This window comes from Drosophila nasuta, chromosome 3 (assembly GCF_023558535.2).
Source record: "Drosophila nasuta strain 15112-1781.00 chromosome 3, ASM2355853v1, whole genome shotgun sequence".
In the NCBI taxonomy this organism is placed as follows: Eukaryota; Metazoa; Arthropoda; class Insecta; order Diptera; family Drosophilidae; genus Drosophila; species Drosophila nasuta.
The window spans coordinates 44330387-44352097 of NC_083457.1; the positions used below are offsets into that span (position 1 = coordinate 44330387).

Sequence of the window (21711 nt, forward strand, 5' to 3'; positions counted from 1 at the left end):
TTCTACGCATACCTCTGTGACCCATATTAATTGGAATCTTCGTGTTTCGTAGCCATGACCTTAATGATTAATTTCTCTTTATTGCTACTCGATATTTATAAACAATGCTTAGGCAATAATAGTATGTATGTATGTAAAATAGCAATAATGTTGATATCAGAATTATACACGGCTTACATTTATCGAGACTTAATTGTTACAAATCGCATATCACATATTGTGTTGGTTTTCTATTTACACGATAGGGATTTTTGATAAAAATTGCTCATATATATTTCGCTTACAAAACTAGCTTATTATGGCAAGTGCCACGAAAAAAAAACAAGTTTCAAATTTCAGTTAGCATTAGGCAACACAAATAGCAACTAGTATAAGTAGATATATATTATATACATGGATCGTTAGAATAGGAATCCATTAACAACTAAAGACTGACATGTGATTAAATTTTAAAATATATCTCGGACTTAGGTCGAGTAATGTGTTTGTTTGTTTTTTTCAAACTCGACTCTTCTCTAATTTAATATCTTTCAAATGGTTCCGGGTGGCTTTAAATATTCGCCAAATTGCTTAATTCCTAACTACAAGCTCTGTTCAATTAAAAAGCTATCGACATTGTAATCATCATCGTTACACATAGACTTCTCCATGCTTCGGCTCTGGCTTCTGTTTGGCCAGTGTTGAGGGCGCCGAGGTGGCTGTGGCTGTTGCTGTGGATGCTGTCTGTGCTGCCGAATCCTTGTTGTTGCCACCACGTTGCATGGGTATTGTTGCTGAGCTGGCGGTGGCATCCAGCGAATCTGTGGGTCCTGCCGAGCGCACAGAGGAGCGCAAGAAATTCGCATCCTGCAGATTGAGGCTAACATTGAAGCTATTGTTGCGCGATATATTGTTAGCGGGGCCATTCAATGGCTTCACCGACAACAAGGCAGTGGTGGTGATGCCACCTCCACTGCCATTACTCGAGCCGCTGCTATGATGATGATGATGGCCACCATCGCCAACATCTCCGCCAACGCCCGTCAGCTCCACGATCGAAAGACTCGAGGGAGAACGTTGGATGGACAACGAGACGGGTATCGTGGTAATGACATCGTTGGGATCATAGCCACTTGCTGTTGTCGTAATTGTCGGCAGCTGAGCATTGGCTGTGAGTGGCAGAATGCTCAGGGTGCCAGTGGGCATGGTCTCGCCTCCAGGGCCGCTGGTGGCCACCGTGAAGGGGAAGGAGAGTGTGGTGATATTGCTCTCCGCGGGCATAGCTGAAAGTAAGAGAATTCTTTAGTTAGTTGAGTTCTACTTAAGCATTTCCAATTGCCACTTACTGGTCGCTGTGAAGCCATCCTTCAAGCGAGTGGGCATGACAGCCTGGGCGAGCGCCGCTGTTGCCGGATGCCCTGGAATCAGAGTGTTATTCGATGATGAGCTATCCATCTCTTTGATGGGCGACAGCAGCAATGTGCCCAGCACCTGGCCGCTGTCCTGGTGCAGATTATTGGTGCCATCGTTGCCCAGTTGACCCGCTGTGCTCGTGGTGCTGTGATACGACGGATACATGCCGCCAGTGCTTTGCGTGCTCAGCTGCTGTGGAGCCATAATGACGGCACTGCTTGCTACGGGGTGCGATTCATAATTGCATTTGCTGTGTGTGCGATTTAGGTTTAGATACAACACTTACCTGTGTTAGTGCTGCCATCCTTGGTTACCTCGGGCGTGGGAATTCGCGGTCGCGTCTTGGCCACATTGATGCTCAGCCCATTAAGCTTGGAATCTGTGAGAGGTGGAAAGGCGTTTTACATATGAGAAAACTACTTGCAAACAACTTTATCTACAGAATAACAAGACTACTACCATAGAAAAGAAAAATTATAGAAAAGACTAACAAAACAATATTATAACCGAATAAAATGAATTTTTTACGCAAATGCCATCTTATATAACTTGTTGACTATAAAACCAACAAGCACAAGAACAATTTCAATTCAGAAACAATGAAGTACAAACATTTACTTTTTCTTGCGGCCTTTTTGGTGTCTAACTTCCAATTCGCCGAATGTCTTCAAAGACACAACGGACATCCGCTTTCTCATTACATTATCAAAACTTGAATAAATCATTAATAAACTTTACAAAATTACCATGTTGTTAAATTTATTTTCTAAAAAACACTGAGTTTCTATTGGTACAGTCTTAATTATGAAAACAATTATCTGATTAATAATTTAGTGTTTTTTTATGGACTTTTCCAATAATAATAAACTAATACAAATTTAAACGACACTTCTATAAAAGTATTTTTGTATATTTTTGTAGTGATTCAACAGCACTATAATTAAGAATCCATTTTGTGAAAATCGACCGAGTTGATTACGTGACGAAAAGCAAAAGTGAGTTTTGAGGTTGTCTCTTTGCATTAAGTTATTTGTACCTATAAGCTAATGGATCGTAGTCGCTTTTGCCATTTATTTAATTTTAAAATATTTACTATTTCTTTTCTGTTTTTTTTTTATTTTTGCATTTAGCCATACATGAGTCGAATTACGGTGCGAAAATTCCGAGTAAATATAAAATATTAACATTTTAAAAGAAATAAAATCATTTTATCTATAAGATAAAATACTAGATACTATATCGACAATGAAAAGAATGGATCTATCAAAATAAGTGAAAGAATTTTAAATATAAATAATTTATATAGAATTAAATGTATATGTTTGAAATGAATTTACTGCAACTGCTTTGGATCGGTGGACTCTCTTCTGGAAATATCCATATAATCAAATTTGATATACCAATATGGAGTTTATGTAATTAACTCGCCAATTCGTTACACAAATGTCAGCTTTTACATTTTACTAAACTATAAAAGCCTCAAGGCAATGATGTGGACTGACAATTTTAATTCAGAAAAGATGCAGTTAACATCGTTTGGCTATTTCCTGGCTGTTGCCATTTTAGCTTTTGGCTTGCAGCCAGCTGAATGTGGGAGAAAACTGACAACTATGAAACCCATCAAAAAACCCACATTGAGGCCTGACTTTTGGGATTAGTCCTGACAACTCGACAACGCATCAAAAAACCGTAAAAAAATATTGTAATTTTGTGAACCTTTCGAATTTGTTTGCATATAATAAAATTAAACAAAAATTGCTTTAGTAATTCGCTCCAGTTCTAAAAAACAGTTTATCTGCTCTATAAGCGAATGTAATACAATTCCATATAATCAAATTTGATATACCAATAAGGAGTTTATGTAATTAACTCGCCAATTCGTAACACAAATACCAGCTTTTACATTTTGCTAAACTATAAAAGCCTCAAGACAATGATGTGGACTGACAATTTTAATTCAGAAAAGATGCAGTTAACATCGTTTGGCTATTTCCTGGCTGTTGCCATTTTAGCTTTTGGCTTGCAGCCAGCTGAATGTGGGAGAAAACTGACAACTATGAGGCCCATCAAAGGACCCACATTGAGGCCTGACTTTTGGGATTAGTCCTGACAACTCGACAACCCATCAACTGTAACAAAAATGTTGTAATTTTGTGAACCTTTCGAATTTGTTTGCATATAATAAAATTAAACAAAAATTGCTTTAGTAATTCGCTCCAGTTCTAAAAAACAGTTTATCTGCTCTATAAGCGCATATAATACAATTTGCCAATAAATTGTTGATTTATTTTGCTATTTCGTTACGGAAATATGTGGATTTGTTTTTACATTTAGGAAAATGTTAATCTGTAATACGAAACAGTATCAAATCAGAGAAAATGAAATTCACATCGTTTATTTATCTCGCAGCAGCAGTAATTTTTGCCATCGGCTTAAAACCAGCCGAGTGTCAAGAAATAATGTCTGACATAAATCCACGTTCCAGAGGATCAAATTATGAATATGATGACTAAGAATAAATAATGCAAATGTGCTAATCTTTAAACATTATGTTTATGTTGTTTATATATTTAACAAGTAAGTGTTGCTTTCAGTCGAGTGCGCCCAAAAAATACTAAAATATACCAAAGGCTATATATGGTATATCCATATACGGTATACTGTTAACGCTGATCAAGAATATATATACTTTATGTGGTCGGAGATGCCTTCTTCTGTCTGTTTGTTTGAACATAAAATAAAATTACGTTTGTAATTTGATTTTTCGTCGATGTGAGTAATTTGAGTACTTTGAAATTTATAAAAGAAAGAAAACATCATATGTGAAAGAAGTTTTTCAGGTTCTTACAATACATCGAGAGACTTAGTAGGTTGATTAGCACTACTTCTAGAAGATATTTGCATTAATATCAATAACAATGCAAAATGCAGTGTAACTTATTAACAAATGCATTTGTTTCGTGTGTGCTTTATCTTGTGTAATTGATAGTGGCTATAAAAACAAGCTACTTTAAAGTACAACAAAAAATTTAATTTTGAAGAGATGAATGTGCACCTTTTTGCTTAAAACACAATCGATTGTTAAGGTGATTTCCGCAGTCGCTCTTAAGAGCCTCACACTTCGTCCTACATAAGAAAATTTCCATGACTTTCGAATTACTTAATAAACAAGTGGGAGAAGCCAGTAAATTATAGCCATAGAAATGTCAATTTAAAGCAGTTGAAGTATGTTGAATTGTAACTAACGAATTCGCAACACTAAAAACTGATCTTACGTAACTTATTCTTGCGTTGCTGAAGGAAATTCAATGTAGAACTCAGCCTAAGCAAATATATTCACTGTCCTACAAACTGATTTTATAACTGAAGTTGTAATCTATATTCACTATCGATCTCTACTTACTCTGCTTAATCAGTTGACGCTGTGCACGCAGCGATTTGCGATGCACAAACTTCTCATAGAGACTCGGCTTGCTCTGTTGCTGCTGCTGCTGTTGTTGTTGCTGTGAGCCAGGCTGCTGTTGTTGCTGCTGCTGTTGCAGTTGGTGTTGTTGCTGCAGTTGCTGCTGCTGCAGTATGGACAGCGGCATGCCTGACTCGGGACTAGAGTAAACTGAGTTCAGGCGATTGCGATTGAAGGGCAAACCTCCCGATGAATAAGCCGTCGACTGACTGCGCATGGATCCCATGCGTGAAAGCTGCCTCACCAGCCAATTGTTCTTGCGTCGCTCCACCATGGGCGTGTCCACGCTCTCCTGCAATGAGGGAAGAGTCAGTGATTAGTTGGGAATTCAATTTTGAATTGCTTCCACTCACATAATCCGCATAGACATCATCGCTGAGCATGCGTTTGCCGCCTCCTGGTATAATGTTGGCATACATGGCATCCTCCTTCTTCACCTTGTACTTCTCCGCGGATCCTTTGGGCTCATCGCGTCGATAGTGCTCGGAGGCCAGCGTGTAGGGCAATTCTTTGGGCACTACGCATTCCCAGTATTGATCGCGCAGCAGCTCGGGGTGCTCCTCGTGCATCTCGTCCACAATCATGTAGGCGGCCTGTAATCGAAATTGAAATCAAAATGGAAATGGAAATTAGCGCATGCCACAAAATCGTAAAGATCGAAAGTGGATCGATCGTTGAGTGGAGAACGTGTTTGCCATTTCTGATGACGGGGATGGCACTCGACAAACCCACAAAACACACTGCGGACATAAAAAGCGAAAAACCTAATTACATCACAGACACGAGCGGCGATCGAACCACACATACACACACACACATGCACACACTCCCCCACACTCGCGCTCCAGAAAGTGAAATTGTTCATGTCTTTTAATTGTTTCATAATGCCATAATGCAAATTAAGCGCAACCCACGACCAAACAAAATGAAAAACAATCATTTTTGCTCTATTTTATGATCTTTTCACTCATTGTCAAGTGTCACGTTTCAACGTCAGATCATAAAAAACTAAACAACTCTTCTTTTGTTTTCGTCGCCTCTCTTCATTCTGAACCGTGCCTAAAATTCTCGAGGCAAAACTCTCTGCTTCCAACTTGATCATAACAAAAAGGAAAAAACCAAAAACAAAATCACAACACAGCTACAGAAAAAGTAAAAAAAAAAAAATAACAAAATACATTCAATGATAAAAAAGCTCTACAAAAGAGGTTTCAATGTTTTTTAACAGAAAACCTGTTTTCAATTTACTTTTGCCAATGTGTTGTAGTTGTTGTTGCTGTTGTTGTTGCTGCTGCCGTTGGCTTTGTAAATAATTGCAAGCAACCAGCAACAGCAAACGGCAACAGCAGCAGACCCCAAAACTCTGAGATACACAGAGACACAGACACACACATTGTACAACACATGCAAAAACCTCCTCGCACAGCAGCAAGTTCAGAGCCCAATGCGAAAAGCTGCACAACAAAAAATAAAATAAACTGCAAAACAAACCTCAAAATCCCCCAACAAAGCACTGCAACTGATTGAAGTAGGCAGACTAGTCTATTCCCTAAAATAAAATGGCCAGAATTTCATATTATCTGATCAAAAATTCAATATAAGCTGAGCAGGCGATCGCTAATTCCTATCTCAGCTGTTATATGGTCAAGATCGTAAATATTTTAAGCGCAACTTTGGTTTAGTACACTGCATCCATAAAAGTATTTTTATGGAAATCAAAAGCTGCAATCATTGAATTGATTGTCAAGGTTTATTTTTAGATTCATTTAATAGCCACTTTATTAGGTAACGTTTGATTTATAAGTTTAATAATAAGACAAGTTGGCAGCTTCAATGTGGCAAGTAGCTAAGGAGTGACCAATTTGTTCTAAGCTTTAAAATTCACATTAAACTTCATGTTTTAGTTAACAAACTTTGTTCGGGATAATTTTTCCTAAGGATGCAATTGAGTTGACAGCACTCTAGTAATATGTTCACATTTATCCAAGTTGACCATACTATTTTACACTTTCTATCTCAGACTAATTCTAATTTTCTTTTTTGTACATAAAGTTCTATTTCATTGTTCAGTTTACTTGTCTACAATTGAGTTGGCAGCACTCTAGCGTCAAGTTGGCAGCGCTTGGGCACAAGGTGACCATACTATTTTACAAAATTTACAATTAAGTTGGCAGCACTTTGTCAAAAAGTTGGCGGCTCTAAGCGAACTGTTAGAACTCTTCTGTGTTCCCTTTTCGCACTTCTAAGCTTATTTTAAGCGCGCAATCAAAGTCGTTGTAGCCGAAACCTGTCACAATTTACCTCCACTGTCATTGAGTATTTAACGCCTGTTATATTTAGCGCGTGGCAACATTGTTTTCTTCCTTTGATCACAAGAAGTTTCGCTGAGTCACACACGTAACAACTGCGAAGAATATGTCAAGCAACCCAATTTGATATAGTGTCCAGGCCGCAAAACTAACTAACAACAAAAACATTTAAATACTTGTGTGTTATGTTAGTTGATAATAAATTTGCAACGAATGTTGACAGTATTATGACTGCCAACTAACTGTTGTTATCTATTGGCTTTTGTCTACGGAGTAATTACAGCTTGGATATTTTAACTTGAGGCGAGGCGGGGCGGGGGTAACACCCCTAGTCATCTATTTTCGTTGTTTACTTAACGCATTTGCGAACATTTTTAATTAAAATATTTTTTGTTAATGCATATGCCAATTCACATTGAATATCAAATTGACTGAAGTTTGACATTCATTTAAAACAATTCCGGTTTCTACTTTTGGGCTTTTTCTTTTTTGCTGCCTTCCAGACTGTTTAAGTGAAGCTGCTGAGATGATAATGCTAATAGCTTTTTTTTTTGTTTTAATATAATCACAATAAATTCCCTAGTTTCGATCTGCTGGCAAATTATGATGATATTTGCACTTGTTTTAATTGATAGACCACATCCAAATATATAATTGTATAGTGCTCTTATTATATTGAGTCACAAGAGAAAGAAGCAGAGAGCGAGTTTGTGATTCAAAAGCGCAATTCGGAGGGTTTAATTCATCTTGGGGGTATAGCTCAGAGGTAGAGTATTCGATTGCAGATCGACTTGTCCCTGGTTCGATTCCGGGTGCCCCCTAAGTTATATATTTTGCGACATTTCCTCTTCAAAGCCTCCACAAAGAAATCTATGACGACTCTAGTGAACATATTGAAAGTAGTAGTAGAGCGATATACCAAGTAAAGCCTTCGGTATATCTTAATTTTTTGTGGAATACTCATTTGGTATATTTTAAGAATACCGCACTGGCTGCTGTTGAATTCGCACATCTGATTTTGTTAATATTTTGAGTCACACAGCTGTGAGCAGATAAGAAAGAAGCAGAGAGGCAGTTTGTGGTTCATGATCGCAGTTTGGAGTGAATAATTCATCTCGGGGGGCATAGCTCAGAGGTAGAGTATTCGATTGCAGTTCGACTTGTCCCTGGTTCGATTCCGGGTGCCCCCTTGGTGGTAATACTTTTTGAATTCGATCATTGCCATATTTGAGCACAGCATGTGAGTATTTGCCAAGTATATTAACGATTGACTAACAAGTAAACTCTACTGCAATTGGTTATACTATTCTCTTGTTCGTTCAGACAGAAGAACAATTCTTAAGTTCCGGGTTAAGAAGAATAACTTTCGTAGTTCACTAAGCGATTCTCTGGAAAAAGTGTTATAAACTCACCTTAATGTGGCGATCAATGAGCCAGTTCAATTCGATATCGTCGTCATCTTCGCCAAAGGGATTAATTAGCACCTCGGCGACTTTCAGCCAGCCCACATAGAAAACGAACTGTGAATTCAATGATAAGATCATAAGATGATCATGGGAGAGGAGAGAAAATAAAATTGTAATTAAATGGAATTAATTAAACGCAAATAGATTGCACAATCGTGAGTGATGTGAGTGCGAGCAAACTCGCTGGTAGTGAGTATTCATATGAGTTGCACATCGAATGATTTTCCATTCACTTTTTTTTTCTCTGTTTTGTAGTTTGGTCTTTTGTGATATTTGCTTTTGTGGCTGTTACTGTCTCACATCGTAGGTAGCAAAATGAAATTAACAGTTATTAATGACAGCTCCTAAACATGGTTGAAAAACACTTGTCGCTGATTTTTATCTGAGGCGAAAAAATGCCATCGTCAAAAACACAAAAGCGAAAATGCCAATTTATTATTTCGAACGTGAACGTGACTCTTTCCGAGTCGTTTACATAACGCAAAACACTTGAAATCTGCCTTCGACTCGGGGCAAAAACCGCAAAAAGCCAACCGACTGCAGTGAGTAAGGTATATCTCGGTCTCTCGATATGCCCAGATATCTTTTACTATATATATATTATGCATATCGTTATTACGCGTTTAGCGGTAGCGACCCATTGTCTACCCTTCCCTACCACCTTCCCTCTAACTCATTTGGCGTTTCAATTTCTGTTTTAGTTTCAATTTCAGTTGCGTTAATGATCCAAAAAACCACAATTTTTATACCCGCTACCCATAGGGTAGAAGGGTATTATAATTTTGTGCCGGCAGGAAATGTAGTAACAGAGTACAGGAGGCATCTCCGACCCTATAAAGTGTATATATTCTTAAATCAACGTCAACAGCTCAGACGGTCTAGCCATGTCTGTCTGTCCGTCTGTCTGTCCGCCTGCCTGTCCGTCTGTCCGTATGAAACACTGGATCTCAGAGAATATAAGAGATAGAACTATTTTTTTTTTTCGACAAAATTTGTTATGTTTGCACGCAGATAAAGTTTGTTTCAAATTTTTTCCACGCCCACTTCCGCCCTCGCAAATCAACAAAAATCGAATAACAAGCGTAATTTTAAAGCTAGAGCTGCGAATTTTGGTACATACAATAATAACTATAATAACTGTGATTTCTGAAAAGTTGGTTGCGATCAGATAAAAATTGTGGAAGTTATTGCAGAAATACTTTTGTGTCGGCAAAAAATGTATATCGGGGTATCTCACAGTCGAACACACTCGACTAGCTTTCTTACTTGTTTGTAATGTTTTTGCAAAACGGCGAGACGTGAAAATGTCTATGATTTATGACAAATAATGCAAAACGTGCAAATTATTCATATGCATATTTGCATTTCTTATTTTTATTATTATTATTATTGTTTGACTGGCTCACCTGTAATATGGTAAATAATGGAAAATACAAATCGGGATCCTCGCGTCCCTTGCTATCCAAAACATTGGGCAACATCTGACGACCCATCAGAGCGGCCACGAAATACGTATAGAGCACGAGGGTAACCACCTGAAAAAGTAATTCAAAGAAATTTAATAAAAGTGCCAGAAACAAAAACAAACAACAGCTGAAAGAGTGATTCATGCAACGGGTCGATTAACTGCTAGCAAATTATGATGAAATTCGGACTTGATTTAAGTGATAGACCATTGAGAAAAAAGTGTCTGCTTATCAGCTAAATACATAATTGTTTGCTACAGGGTATTTGAATGTTGATTTAGTCAGACATAACCTTGTGAGTCACACATCTGTGCAGCAGAGAAGAAAGAAGCAGAGAGCGAGTGTGTGATTCAAAAGCACAATTCGGAGGCTTTATTTCATCTTGGGGGCATAGCTCAGAGGTAGAGTATTCGATTGCAGATCGACTTGTCCCTGGTTCGATTCCGGGTGCCCCCTATGTTATATTTTTTGCGACAATTCCTCTACAAAGCATCCACAAAGGGTTTTATAACTATGTGCTGACAGGAAATCTATGACGACGCTAGTAGTGAACAAATTGAAGGTAGTAGTAGAACGATATGCCAAGTAAAGCCTTCGGAATATCTTAATATTTTTTGGAATATTCATTTGGTGCTGTTGAATTCGCACATTTTGGCAGAGGAGAAAGAAGCAGAGAGGCAGTTTGTGACTAAAAATCGCAATTCGTAGTGATGAATTCATCTCGGGGGCATAGCTCAGCGGTAGAGCATTCGATTGCAGATCGACTGGTCCCTGGTTCGATTCCGGGTGCCCCCTAGGTTATATTTTTTCCATACTTCAACTCACCTGAGTGTAGACCAATGGCACACAGACCGTATCGTAGCCAATAAGACCGCCCAAGCGACGTCGGATGTCCGACAACTCAACTAGAATCGTTTGCACAATATGATCGGAAGCAATGAGGCCATCCTTGCGGGCTCGATTGATTATGTTGGTGGCCCAGACGAGCGGCATCCAATACTTGGACATGGGACTCTTCTGGTTCATGGCCTCGAAGATTTTCATCTCGGATTCGTGCATTAAGCCCGCATCCACGAGATGCTGTGTGGTGGGGAAGCGACGCTTGACACGCAGTGAAATTCGTTGCAGGGTGATGACATAAGCCAGGACCATGTAACGCATTATATTACGCCTCATTAGGCGACCCGTTTCGTTCTGTATGAGAGAGAGAGATGAATTAGTGAAGCGTTGTAATTAAAGTGGAACCACTTACGTTAACACCACCTGTGGAGTTTGGAATGGCGGCGCTGATAAACAGGGCCAACGTGTCGGGCCAGGGCAAAAGACGATATTGCTCCCACCAACGTTTGACCACGAGATTCACATAGAAGCCCAGCACAAAGGACATGGGTATGCTCTCCATTTGTAGGCCAAAATAAGTTCTTACTTTAAGAAATAGACTGCAAAGCAAATAGTTCATATATCTATCAAATAAAGTCTAGTTAATACTTACGATTGCTGACTGGGAGTCAGAGCAAATCTGTAGACGACATTAATGGTTAAATATAAACACAGATAGGCGACTAATTCACGCCAAACTAATTTGTAAACGCTGCCGCGCCATCTGCGAAACGAAACATAAACAGAAAATAGAGATGCACGATTAAGAGATTATTAAATATAATTTATAGCTTGGGGACTTGTAATTTCCCAGCTGACAGATAGACAACAGGTATCTATTTCCTTAACTCAAATCAGTCGCATATCGCTTATTCAAATTCTTTTCAAAATATTTTAGAGTTTAATGGGTCGCTAGTTCTGCGACTTTATTTGTTTTTTTTTTTTTCATGACAGCTCCAATGTATTTGGTGGGGTTTTTCGTTTGTTTTTGCTTTTGTGTGATATGATACTATCTGAACATCTAATGATCTGTATAACCTCCAAGCTGCGTGTTTTGATTGAGAGAATGAAACTGGAATTGCGGCTTATTGGGGTCTTTGTCTCATCTCTCATCCAAGGTCTTTATGTTAATAATATTTGGGTTGCACGATGCGTGATTAGTATTGTATAATATGGGGTATTATCATTATTATTAATAATAATATCATATGTTCTATGCCAATCTGCTGAGTTCCTAATGAATTTAAGTGGCTTTTAAGCATTCCTCAACTAAAGTACTACACGTGAAGCTAATTAAAGAGTAGTTATATTTTTTCGTTTTGTTCTAAAGAAAATTTATAATTCTACGATCAACATTGTATATATTTTTTTATGTAACTTTTAAGCTGAAAAACAGGTTAATAATGCACAAAATGTACAAAAGTATAAAAGTGAAATCGTTAAACGTCCGACAGTGAATAATTAAAAATTAAAATTTCTCTGTTTACAGTCAGCTAAAAATATAACAGAAAAAAAGTTACTCGGAACTAGTTGAATCCGAATTCGATTCCCCATTGAAGTAGATAACAAAAAAATTTGTTGAAAATGTAATTTATAGAAATTTTTAATGAGCTTTTGTTGATGGATTTATTAGATAACTCCCTATTGCAAAATGTAATTATCAGATTTTTTTTACGCGTTGCAAATATTGTTTAAGCACAATGTTTACACAAATGGTAATAATATAAGATCGAAACAACTGTGAAGTAAATTGTTTACATTTTGTCGATTTGTTTACTAAGTATATAGGTTGTATAGTATAGTAATACTATTTATAGATCGTAGATTTCTTTTTGTCTTTTACTCGCTACTCGCTATAGTTGAAAACAAACGAGAGTTGACCGCTCGCTGTTTTGGTTACGAGTGACTGCACTTTAGAAACAATTAATGCGAGCTTAAAAAAAGTAAAAATGTAACTAGTAGAAAACAAAACAACAAACTACTGGCAATGGGCACTTGACTGGGATAGTCGCTGGCTACTGGAAACTAAAAAATATCTGAGTGTGTGTGTGTGTGTGTGCACTGTGGACTGTAACTGTGTATTGTACTCAGAGTTGTACTCATATGTGATGTTAATTACTCGGACAAACACTCATGACTAATGCGAAAATTGCCCAGACAGACGTTGGCGTTTCTATGCAGATCTTTTCTACTTTATACATAAGTATTATATATACTCACTTCCAGAGGATTTTCCAGAAGCAGCCAAAGCTGCTGCCATTTGGCACTTCGCCAGCATATGAGACGGTCATTGTTGTTGTCTACTATACTTTAGTTAGATTTTACTAGTTGCTGTAGTTGTTGTTTTATGTAGTTCAGTTTGTTTTCATTTTGTTTTTGGCGAGGCTAAGTTGGGCGTCATTCATTGAGCGCGAATTTAGTTCGGCTTCGCGACATTGACAGCGCGGCATCGAAGTCGACGTCGTCGTCGCCGCATTGACGACAGCGCTCTCTTCTCCTCTCTCCCTCTCTCTCTCTCTCCCCCCGTTGCAGTCACTCGTAGTTGTTGTTGTAGTTTTGTTAACGCAGGTGAATTCGTCGACTTCTCCTTCTCCTTCTTCTTCTGAAATGAACAATAAGTGAGAGCGCGACGATCGCGACACACGTTCAGATAACTGTAAAATTATTCACCAACACAAGTGCAACTCATGCAAATACACTGCAAACAACAATCGACAGCAACAAAGTACAACAACAACTCTACAACTCTACAACAACGACAACGACATCAGAAAAAAATAGCTAAACTTAAATTCCAACACGTTTCCCAAGTGTTCGTTGGCGTTGGATTTTATTTTATTGTTATTGTTGTTCTTGTTGTTGTAAATTGTTGTTATTGCTTTTGCTGTTGTTTTTGTCTTTCATTTGAATTATTTTTACATGCGATTTAATTTAATGCACTTTTGGTGAAATTTATGTAAGTTGTTTTTCCTTTTTGTAACAATTTAATTTATTAGCAATCACTTTATATTTATTACAGAATTTATCTTTCGTTGTTTAAGCAATTGTAAACAATTATTGTAATTGTCTGCTATATAAATTCAGTTAGTAAATGTTTTAAAGTTTTTAGCCATTTTCATTTTGAACATTTTTCTAAATTTTATTTTGTTTTATTATAATTTTCCAATTTATAAAATAAAAGAATAAAATTATCTAAATATTATTTTACTATTTCTTTCTTTATATTCAATTTTGTTATTTATTCTTTATTTTGTTTGCTATTTTACTTTATTCACTATCAATTTTATTTTGTAGGAATATATCAAATTATAAAAATTATATTTTACTGCTTTCATATCTATTTTTTTTTTTTATTAATTTTTAAGTTTTGTTTTTTCAGTTTATATTATCGAGTTTGCAAAAATTGTATTTGACTACTTTTTATATTTTATTTTATTACATTAATTTTCATATATTTTTATTGTGCTTCATTTTTTGGATTATTTATTATTATATAAATTTTTATATATTTTATTTTTTTGGCTTATTCATTTTGAAGTTTTTTGTTTTCGGCAATGTTGTAATACGACCGCAAAATCGAATTACTTTTTGATGCTGGGGATTTTTTGTTTGCTGTTCACTTGTAGCCCTTGAGGGTCTTCTTGTTTTTATCTTCGCACTTTAAGATCAACCAGGATTTCCCCAACAACACAAAAACACAACCACACACACACACACACACGGACGTAATCACTTTAGACTGGCTTTAATATGGGACACACGTGTTTGTTGTTGTATTCTCTTTAAGTGTTTACGGCGAAAAAACCTTGAGATTGCCGAAAATTGCTTGTTGCTTTTATTTCTTACTATATTTATGTTTTTTTTTTTTATTTTTCGTTATTTTTTTGTGCCAAGTCAGCATTGTTGCCGTTTCGCATGGCTTTTTGCTTGATTAAAGATATTTTAGTTTGATTAATTGAGCGAATTCGCTTGGGATGGAATGATTGAATGGTTTATTTATTTTTTTCCTCATTTCGTTTTATTTTTTCGCTGATATCTGTAGAATATCTGTCTGGGGTGGGATGCAAAACCAGTTGCCCTACAGTTACGACTATATCCACACTCGAGTCGAGTCCCAAGTATTTGCATAAAATATTTATAAACTGTCGATCGGACCAAGTATTGTATATATATGGGGAGTAGAGATTGCTGAGAAACAAGTTCCCCACATGTGAAGAGGGCGCTAAATTTTCACTTAAGCGCGTTAATTTCGTTTATAAACAACAAACGTTGACAGAATCGCAACAACGACTTCGACTTCGACTACGATTTACTAAATGTTAAATCGGGGGGAAAATGTATGCGAGAAGATTTGAATAACTCGTACTAACTAACCGGTTAGTTGGCTCTCCACCCATGCCCATGATGATGCCCATGAATTGCATCTTGAATGGCTTTTTCTAAGTACTCTCTCGCATAGTCACGCTGTAGGTTAATTGCACTTCTCCGGACTTCGGGAGTGTTTTAATCATTAGCTTAAGCTCAAGCCACCCGCTTATTCCGACAGCATTGTCCCCTTGACACACTTCCATAGAATTATTAAAATAATAAGCAATATTTGCAGGTCGGAGAATACATTTTTTTACGACTTTATTTTAGGGGCCAAGCACGTGCCGAGTACACAATTCACAACTAATAGATTAGTTTGCCAGCAGTTTTACAGCTTATCTGTTTGCATAGAAATAAAACAAAAAGTGTAACCAATGATGACCCCACGATGCGGCCAAAAGATAACCGAAGCCAAGAACTGTCCCAAGAAGATATGTTAGATATAAACACACACACGTATCTAAGACAGCATCGCAATCTTGTGACAGATCTCAACAATACTCGTAGGTTGAGATAAAAATACTGAGCGCACTGAAATTGCAATTGTATAAAGGAAATTGCGTATACGACGTGTCGCCCCCATCAACTTCATCATCAAGTGAAGATATATTGGTCATGGTCTTCAGCGTTGACAACGTTGTTTGTTGTTGATTTTTATACAAATCCATTACGCGCTTTTCACTTTCTTTGACGCAAGCGCTTTTAACATGTTTACAATTTGTTTATTCAATGAGTCAATTTCAATTTAACCTATATTTGATATTAAATATTGTGATGCATTGCACAAGAATTTAGCATTGAATTAAAGAGGATATTTAGTTGACAATGCTTTCGATATTTAGCAAGTTATGGCTGATGAATATTTCATGTTAATTGTCTAGCAAATATTAAGAGGTATTTCCTAATCGAGCATTCTTGACGTTTCTTTGTGGCTTCTTCTTCTCCCCACTCGAATCGACGAAGCAAACCTGCACACTTGCACTTTTCTTAAGCCCGTTCTGGGCTTCAAATTGAGCTTCGGACAGTGGGAGTTTTCAACTTCATTAGCACACAATAAAAAAGATTGTATGTTAGATACTTGTTTATGATAGGTCGTTGTTGTTTGTTTGCATTGTTTGTTACTCGTATTTTCCATAAAATCGTTAATGCTATTTAAACGCATTTTTTTCGAGGTATTAATTTGGCTTAATTATTGAAAATTAACGTGATCATTATATTATTGAAATCTAAACTTGTAAATAGTCGTTTAATTTGTGGTTGCTTATTTTTTTATACTATATTTAATTGGCAACTATTTTGGAATATTTTCTTGTTACAATGATTTGAATTTGATATGATTAATGATGCTAATCAGACGAGTGAATAAAATCGTAATTAATGATTGCCAAATGCATTTTGTTTATTGTTTTGTAATTTGTTTTAATGATTTCCATTTATAAAATTTCATGTATTATTTACGTGCACTTTTCCGCAAATTTATGGATTATTTTTATTGTTTACTCGATCGATTGTGTAATTGCGTAATTGATTGCTTTATCTCGAGTCTCTCTCTCTGATGTCACTTGTCGAGAACTCATTTAACATTTTTCAATTGAAAAATTGCAACCAAATTTGGAGAAGTTGCACATTTCTCAGTGTGTGTGTGTGTGTGTGTGTGTATGTGTGCCAAGCGACACCTAAGAGACGAAGAGCCAAACGAGACGAGAGCTCTAGACACGCGCTAACAGATACAGATGCAGATACACGTACATAGATACAAGCTGAAGCTCAAACTCGCACTCACCAAGCCAATAGATACACGTATCTATCCGATGCGTGTATCTGATGAACTGACTTTAAGCGAGATCTTCTTTGCAGTTCAATTTGATGTTTGTATTTCTGAATTCAGTTTAGTCACTAAATGCACTTGTGTTTCACATTATTTATAAACATTTGTTGTATGATGTACATAACACACTTGTGCTTAGACATTTTATTTGTTGATTATACACGTCTGTGTCTTGTTGTTGTTGTATTTTTCGGAGCTGGGTTGATTGTTCCGCACGATCAACGCGGTGGCGAGTGAACAACGAGAGTTTTTTTGTAGTTTTTGGAGCTGCCAAAGCGGCGTTAGGTTTAGCTTTGTAACATACCGACGGGGCACCCGACGGGTTTATCGCTGCCTCAGCTCGTTCCGATGCCGATGCCGATGCCGATATCAATTCCGATTCCGATGCCGATGCCGTTGCCGTTGCTTTTGCCGGACACAACCAGACAGCACGCTAAACTCAACTAAACTGCGCTCCAAGACTGAGCGCCGTCTGCTCTTAACTCACATTTTTTCAGCGTCGAAACTCGGTAAAAAAAAAATAAAAGCAAAAGACAACAAAAAACTGTGTTGGCAACAGGTAGAGGCAAAGGTAGAGGCAGCATAGTGGCTGTCAGCTCTCATAGCTTGCAGTGTGCGTGTACAGAGAGCAATAGTTACCGAGAGAGAGAGCGAGAGAGCGTAATTGCCGAATGTGCTTTATGCTTTTGGCTTGGGGCTTCTGGCTTGGACATCAGCTGATTTGTAAGTCAGAGATCGGCCGAGAGTGAGAGAACGTTTCAACTTGGTCAGCAGACAAAGGCCAAGTTTCAAAAAGAGCGCGAGAGTGGAAAGCAGACAAAAAGAGAGAGAGAGAGAGCGATAGAGAGAGAAATGCATTGAGTGAGGGAGCGCTAGAGAAGCCAAAGCGTGGCAAAGTTGCGCTTTAAGCCAGGGCTGCAGAGTGTGATAAATGCCCGATGAACTATACTTTAAATGACGCAGCTAAATTGGAACTTATGTATATTCAATGTACATATAAAAGATAATTTTCCGCTTATTGTAAATGAATATGTTAAACAATTTTTCGTATTGTCGTTTGTTTAAAATTATTTAAGATCTTCTCTTTGATACGGCATCAAAGAACTTTAATTTAAATAAATACTTAGCAAACTATTTTAGTGAAATAATTTCTTATAATTATAGAAATAAAATATGAGTTTTAACAGTTTTGAGTATTCAAGTTTGTTTCATATTAATTGTTTCGCATTATTTGTTTATTATTTATTATTTTTAGCTAAAAAGTACATTTTCAATTAATGTTTTAATGCCTTATGCAAAGTAAAAAAAGTAAATAAAGTATGTTTCCTTATATTTTACAAAATATTATACATTTCCTCTTCTGGAATATTTTCTTTATTTCATTAGATCATCAGATATTAACTACTTTGCTTGGAGAGTGATAATATTTAATTTCTGTTCTTAACACACAAGCTAATAGTTTTAAAAATGTATAACTGAAATGTATGCTCTTTATGATATACTAATAATGTCATTGCAAATATTATGATAAGTATATAAATATGTATCTACATGGCGTAGTATGTGGCTTTGTCTTTATAAAACTTGGCAGCACTGTTCATTGCGTCTGTGCACTAAAATATTGCATACTTTCAGGCTGTGACATTTTTGCATGGGAATGATGCCGTTTGAAATTGATATTGATTTTGAATTGATATATTTCATGGACACTTGTAAGGAATAACATACCTTAAGCAATGTTTGTACAAATAATCCAGAGATTATTTTAGGCATCTTTTTTGGTAGTTTAAATGAAATAATAAGCCCAAAATGCTCATAAATAAGTACTTTAATAATGTTTATCTAAGCTGCATTAGCTCACTCGTTACACCCTTCGCTTATACTAAAACTATGCATATAAAAACAAACTGTTAATCCTAAGCCACAGCTAATCCGCTGTTCGATGGCTCTAAGCCTGAACGTTGGCTGCTTCTGGCTGTCGCGTCTTGTACCTGAGTCCATGTTCCATGTACGTAAATGGAGGATTCGGCTGCGTCATGCAGAAGTAAAGACCCTTGGCATTCGGTGGATAGATGAGACCAATATTTAAAGTGTTCTCAAAACTGCAATCGCCCTGCCTGAACTTGGCCCAATTCTCGCATTTGGTGGCCGGAATCATGACGCCCTCGATGAGTGCCTCCATGAACAAGACAAATGGATACATGTGACTGCAGATCTTGGTCTCGCAGCCCGGCTGAAGTTTCTTGCGCGGAAAGTAGCCAATGCCATTGGGATAGATGTCCACATGACCCAACGGCACTCGCACTCCAAACACATCGCCCTCGCCGTGCAACACAACCACACGACTTGCAACACCTTGACGCACCAAGATGTCGGTGGTGCGACACATTGTGGCCGGATCGATGGCAATCAATTGTGCCACCTGCCGCTTGTTACTCTTCGCATAGAGATCAGCACCTAAAGCAGCAATATTTGCACCCACCGAATGTCCTGCGAGTGTGATATCTTCGGCAGAAATTCCCGCATCTGTAAGAGCGCTGAGCAACTTGTAGATGGAATAGCCATGAACGGAGAGATGATGCCGCACCGTGTAATACAATTGTGCCACATTGGTGGCAAAGTCCACAACAATGACATTCAAATCCCGTCGCGTTGTCTGCAACAGCATCAAATGCTCCTGCACACTGAAATAACTGTCTGCGGTGTGAAAGGCATTCACATAAATTAAAGTTCTTCTCTCTGGGTTGATGTCAAAGTCACGAATTTCCGGTATGGATTTGATGGGCAGTTGAATGCTTTGATTGGTGATCGTCATCACATGGAGACGCGCATCGCTGGGATTGATGCCATCGAACAAGGCCATGACGCCCTCATCAACAGGTGCATCGCCTGTAAATCGATTGATTATCTTTAATAAGTAAGTAATTAGTTCCAGAGATGCTTCGACTTACAGAAGGCATGCCAACCGCGATTGAGTTGCTCTGAAAGCAGTTCCAGATTGTGCTTCTGTATGCGATTGATGCTGGCTGAGGCAGAGTTTCCTCTGATCAGCCCAAGGAACAGTACAGAGCCTATAACAAATGCCAATCGCTGGCTAATTCTTTGAACTTCTCTCATGGCTGGACTGGTCTGGACTTGGCCAGCTCTGCGCACTTGCAGCGTCTTTTATAGCCACGTTAAGACTGAGCTTGAGCTTCGCTTATCTTCTAGCTTATCGCTCAGTTCAGTTCAGTTTAGTTTTTGGGGTGGTTGCTTTATTCGGCATTTTGCACGTTCGACTCAATTCGAGTCGAATCTTGGAATTGAAAAAGTGTCTGGCTTACGTCTCGCCCCACTACTGTCACATAGATAAGCGCTTTCTGTCGCTTAAGATAACACTCGTTGAGCTATCTATCTACAAGTCGATTGATTATCGTGTCGAATCGTGCCTCAACAAGCAAACGCTTAGCATGCGCTACTTGTAGGCACATAATTTGACTATCAAATGTGAAATACTCTATGAAAATCCGGCTGTCTGTCTGTCCGTTCACTTCTTGATAAACTACAGTCTCGGTTTTCAAGATATCTAGTTCATTTATTGAAAAGCTGCCGTTTATTTATCGACAAGCTTAACATTAAAGATGTCTAGTTGAAACTTGTTGTAGAGAAGATCTTTATAGGCAGCACATATGTTGAAGCTGACAAGATTGAATGAATTTGTCAAATGGTTGACATAATAATGATAAAAATGAAGATTCAGTTTTACTAAAATATAATTTGCCATTTCTTTCAAGGTATTTAAGAAGCCTGCTGCAAGTGTCTTTAAGCCAATGTGTGAAAGATCGTAGAAGATCATATATCATATCATAGATCACATACATATATCAAGTAACTTCTGGTTCATTTAGGAAAAAGTTAGATATTTCTTGAAGAAAAGGTTGCGTATGTTGAGTATTTGATTATCTCTTCTCACTAAATTTGTTATAAACTTGAATTCAGTTTCAGCTTTGCTATGCCATGCTTTCAAAAGATTTGGTAGACATATAATGATTATATTATTATCTACTTTATGAATGAAGCCAAGACTAACGATAAGTGAAAGCTTCTTGTTATATGTCTCTATCTCTCACTCTGTCCCTCTATCTCTCCATGTTTCTTGTCTCTATCTCTCACACTCTCCCTCTATTTCTCCATGTTTCTTCGAGACTCAATCATCTTCATTAATAAGTTACCACAAGAGTTGATTCATAAGAGTATTCAATATCCGACTTGCCTTTGCCTAGCTTCATTCTCATTTCTTTTTCATTGAAGTTTTCGAACGCTTAAGTTTGTGGAGTTGATAGCATAGTTATCGATATATTTCATTGTGAATTCATTTTGTATCCATATAATTTTAATTTTTGTTTTTAATTGTGTGCGAGAAGACAACTAGGTGCTCAACATACAATTATAATAAATTTGACTATATGATTTAATCATTTAAATATGCGATAAATATGACTAATGCCCGTCGTGGTGCAAAGCCATTCAAGATTTACGCTAGTTTCTGAGGTAGCGATGG

The 21711-nt window shown here is 37.3% G+C and overlaps 2 protein-coding genes, 1 long non-coding RNA gene and 4 other non-coding genes across 9 annotated transcripts; 5 read left to right on the forward strand and 2 right to left on the reverse strand.

Moving 5' to 3' along the window:
• Positions 1-60: 60 nt before the first annotated feature.
• LOC132788491 (bestrophin homolog 1) lies at positions 61-17633 on the reverse strand. 3 transcript variants are annotated; one of them, XM_060795930.1, is made up of 12 exons: positions 17476-17633; positions 13196-13577; positions 11589-11699; positions 11349-11535; positions 10922-11290; positions 10037-10165; positions 8577-8684; positions 5209-5448; positions 4796-5147; positions 1679-1771; positions 1326-1613; positions 61-1262 (listed from the first exon to the last, which is right to left on the reverse strand). In XM_060795930.1, exons 2-12 carry the CDS (start codon positions 13264-13266, stop codon positions 631-633), a joined length of 2580 nt encoding a protein of 859 aa, XP_060651913.1. In that variant the 5' UTR covers positions 13267-13577; positions 17476-17633; the 3' UTR covers positions 61-630. The 3 variants fall into 3 exon arrangements, with proteins under 3 accessions (XP_060651913.1, XP_060651915.1, XP_060651914.1); XM_060795932.1 differs by having other exon boundaries at positions 13196-13574; positions 17476-17628; XM_060795931.1 differs by lacking the exon at positions 17476-17633 and adding an exon at positions 17127-17419.
• LOC132788493 (uncharacterized) lies at positions 2314-3942 on the forward strand. The gene is made up of 2 exons (XR_009632631.1): positions 2314-2387; positions 2523-3942. It is a non-coding gene; the product is annotated as an uncharacterized LOC132788493 (long non-coding RNA).
• Positions 7914-7985, forward strand: Trnac-gca (transfer RNA cysteine (anticodon GCA)). Its single transcript has one exon. It is a non-coding gene; the product is annotated as a tRNA-Cys (tRNA).
• Trnac-gca (transfer RNA cysteine (anticodon GCA)) lies at positions 8283-8354 on the forward strand. Its single transcript has one exon. It is a non-coding gene; the product is annotated as a tRNA-Cys (tRNA).
• Positions 10481-10552, forward strand: Trnac-gca (transfer RNA cysteine (anticodon GCA)). Its single transcript has one exon. It is a non-coding gene; the product is annotated as a tRNA-Cys (tRNA).
• On the forward strand, positions 10820-10891 carry Trnac-gca (transfer RNA cysteine (anticodon GCA)). The gene has a single exon. It is a non-coding gene; the product is annotated as a tRNA-Cys (tRNA).
• A 1361-nt stretch (positions 17634-18994) lies between the features above and the next one.
• LOC132791296 (phospholipase A1 member A) lies at positions 18995-20851 on the reverse strand. Its single transcript, XM_060800168.1, has 2 exons — positions 20123-20851; positions 18995-20060 (listed from the first exon to the last, which is right to left on the reverse strand). Exons 1-2 carry the CDS (start codon positions 20286-20288, stop codon positions 19120-19122), a joined length of 1107 nt encoding a protein of 368 aa, XP_060656151.1. The 5' UTR covers positions 20289-20851; the 3' UTR covers positions 18995-19119.
• Between the last annotated feature and the right edge of the window lie 860 nt (positions 20852-21711).

Bases quoted from the DNA above. Each gene is read 5' to 3' on its own strand.
- LOC132788491 (XM_060795930.1), bottom strand. From the start codon at position 13,266: ATGACCGTCTCATATGCTGGCGAAGTGCCAAATGGCAGCAGCTTTGGC. The intron at 11,536-11,588 runs GTAAGTATTAAC...TTTGCTTTGCAG, and splicing joins CTGACTCCCAGTCAGCAATC to TCTATTTCTTAAAGTAAGAA. The intron at 5,148-5,208 runs GTGAGTGGAAGC...CCCTCATTGCAG, and splicing joins ATGATGTCTATGCGGATTAT to GAGAGCGTGGACACGCCCAT.
- LOC132791296 (XM_060800168.1), bottom strand. From the start codon at position 20,288: ATGAGAGAAGTTCAAAGAATTAGCCAGCGATTGGCATTTGTTATAGGC. The intron at 20,061-20,122 runs GTAAGTCGAAGC...ATCGATTTACAG, and splicing joins TCGCGGTTGGCATGCCTTCT to GCGATGCACCTGTTGATGAG.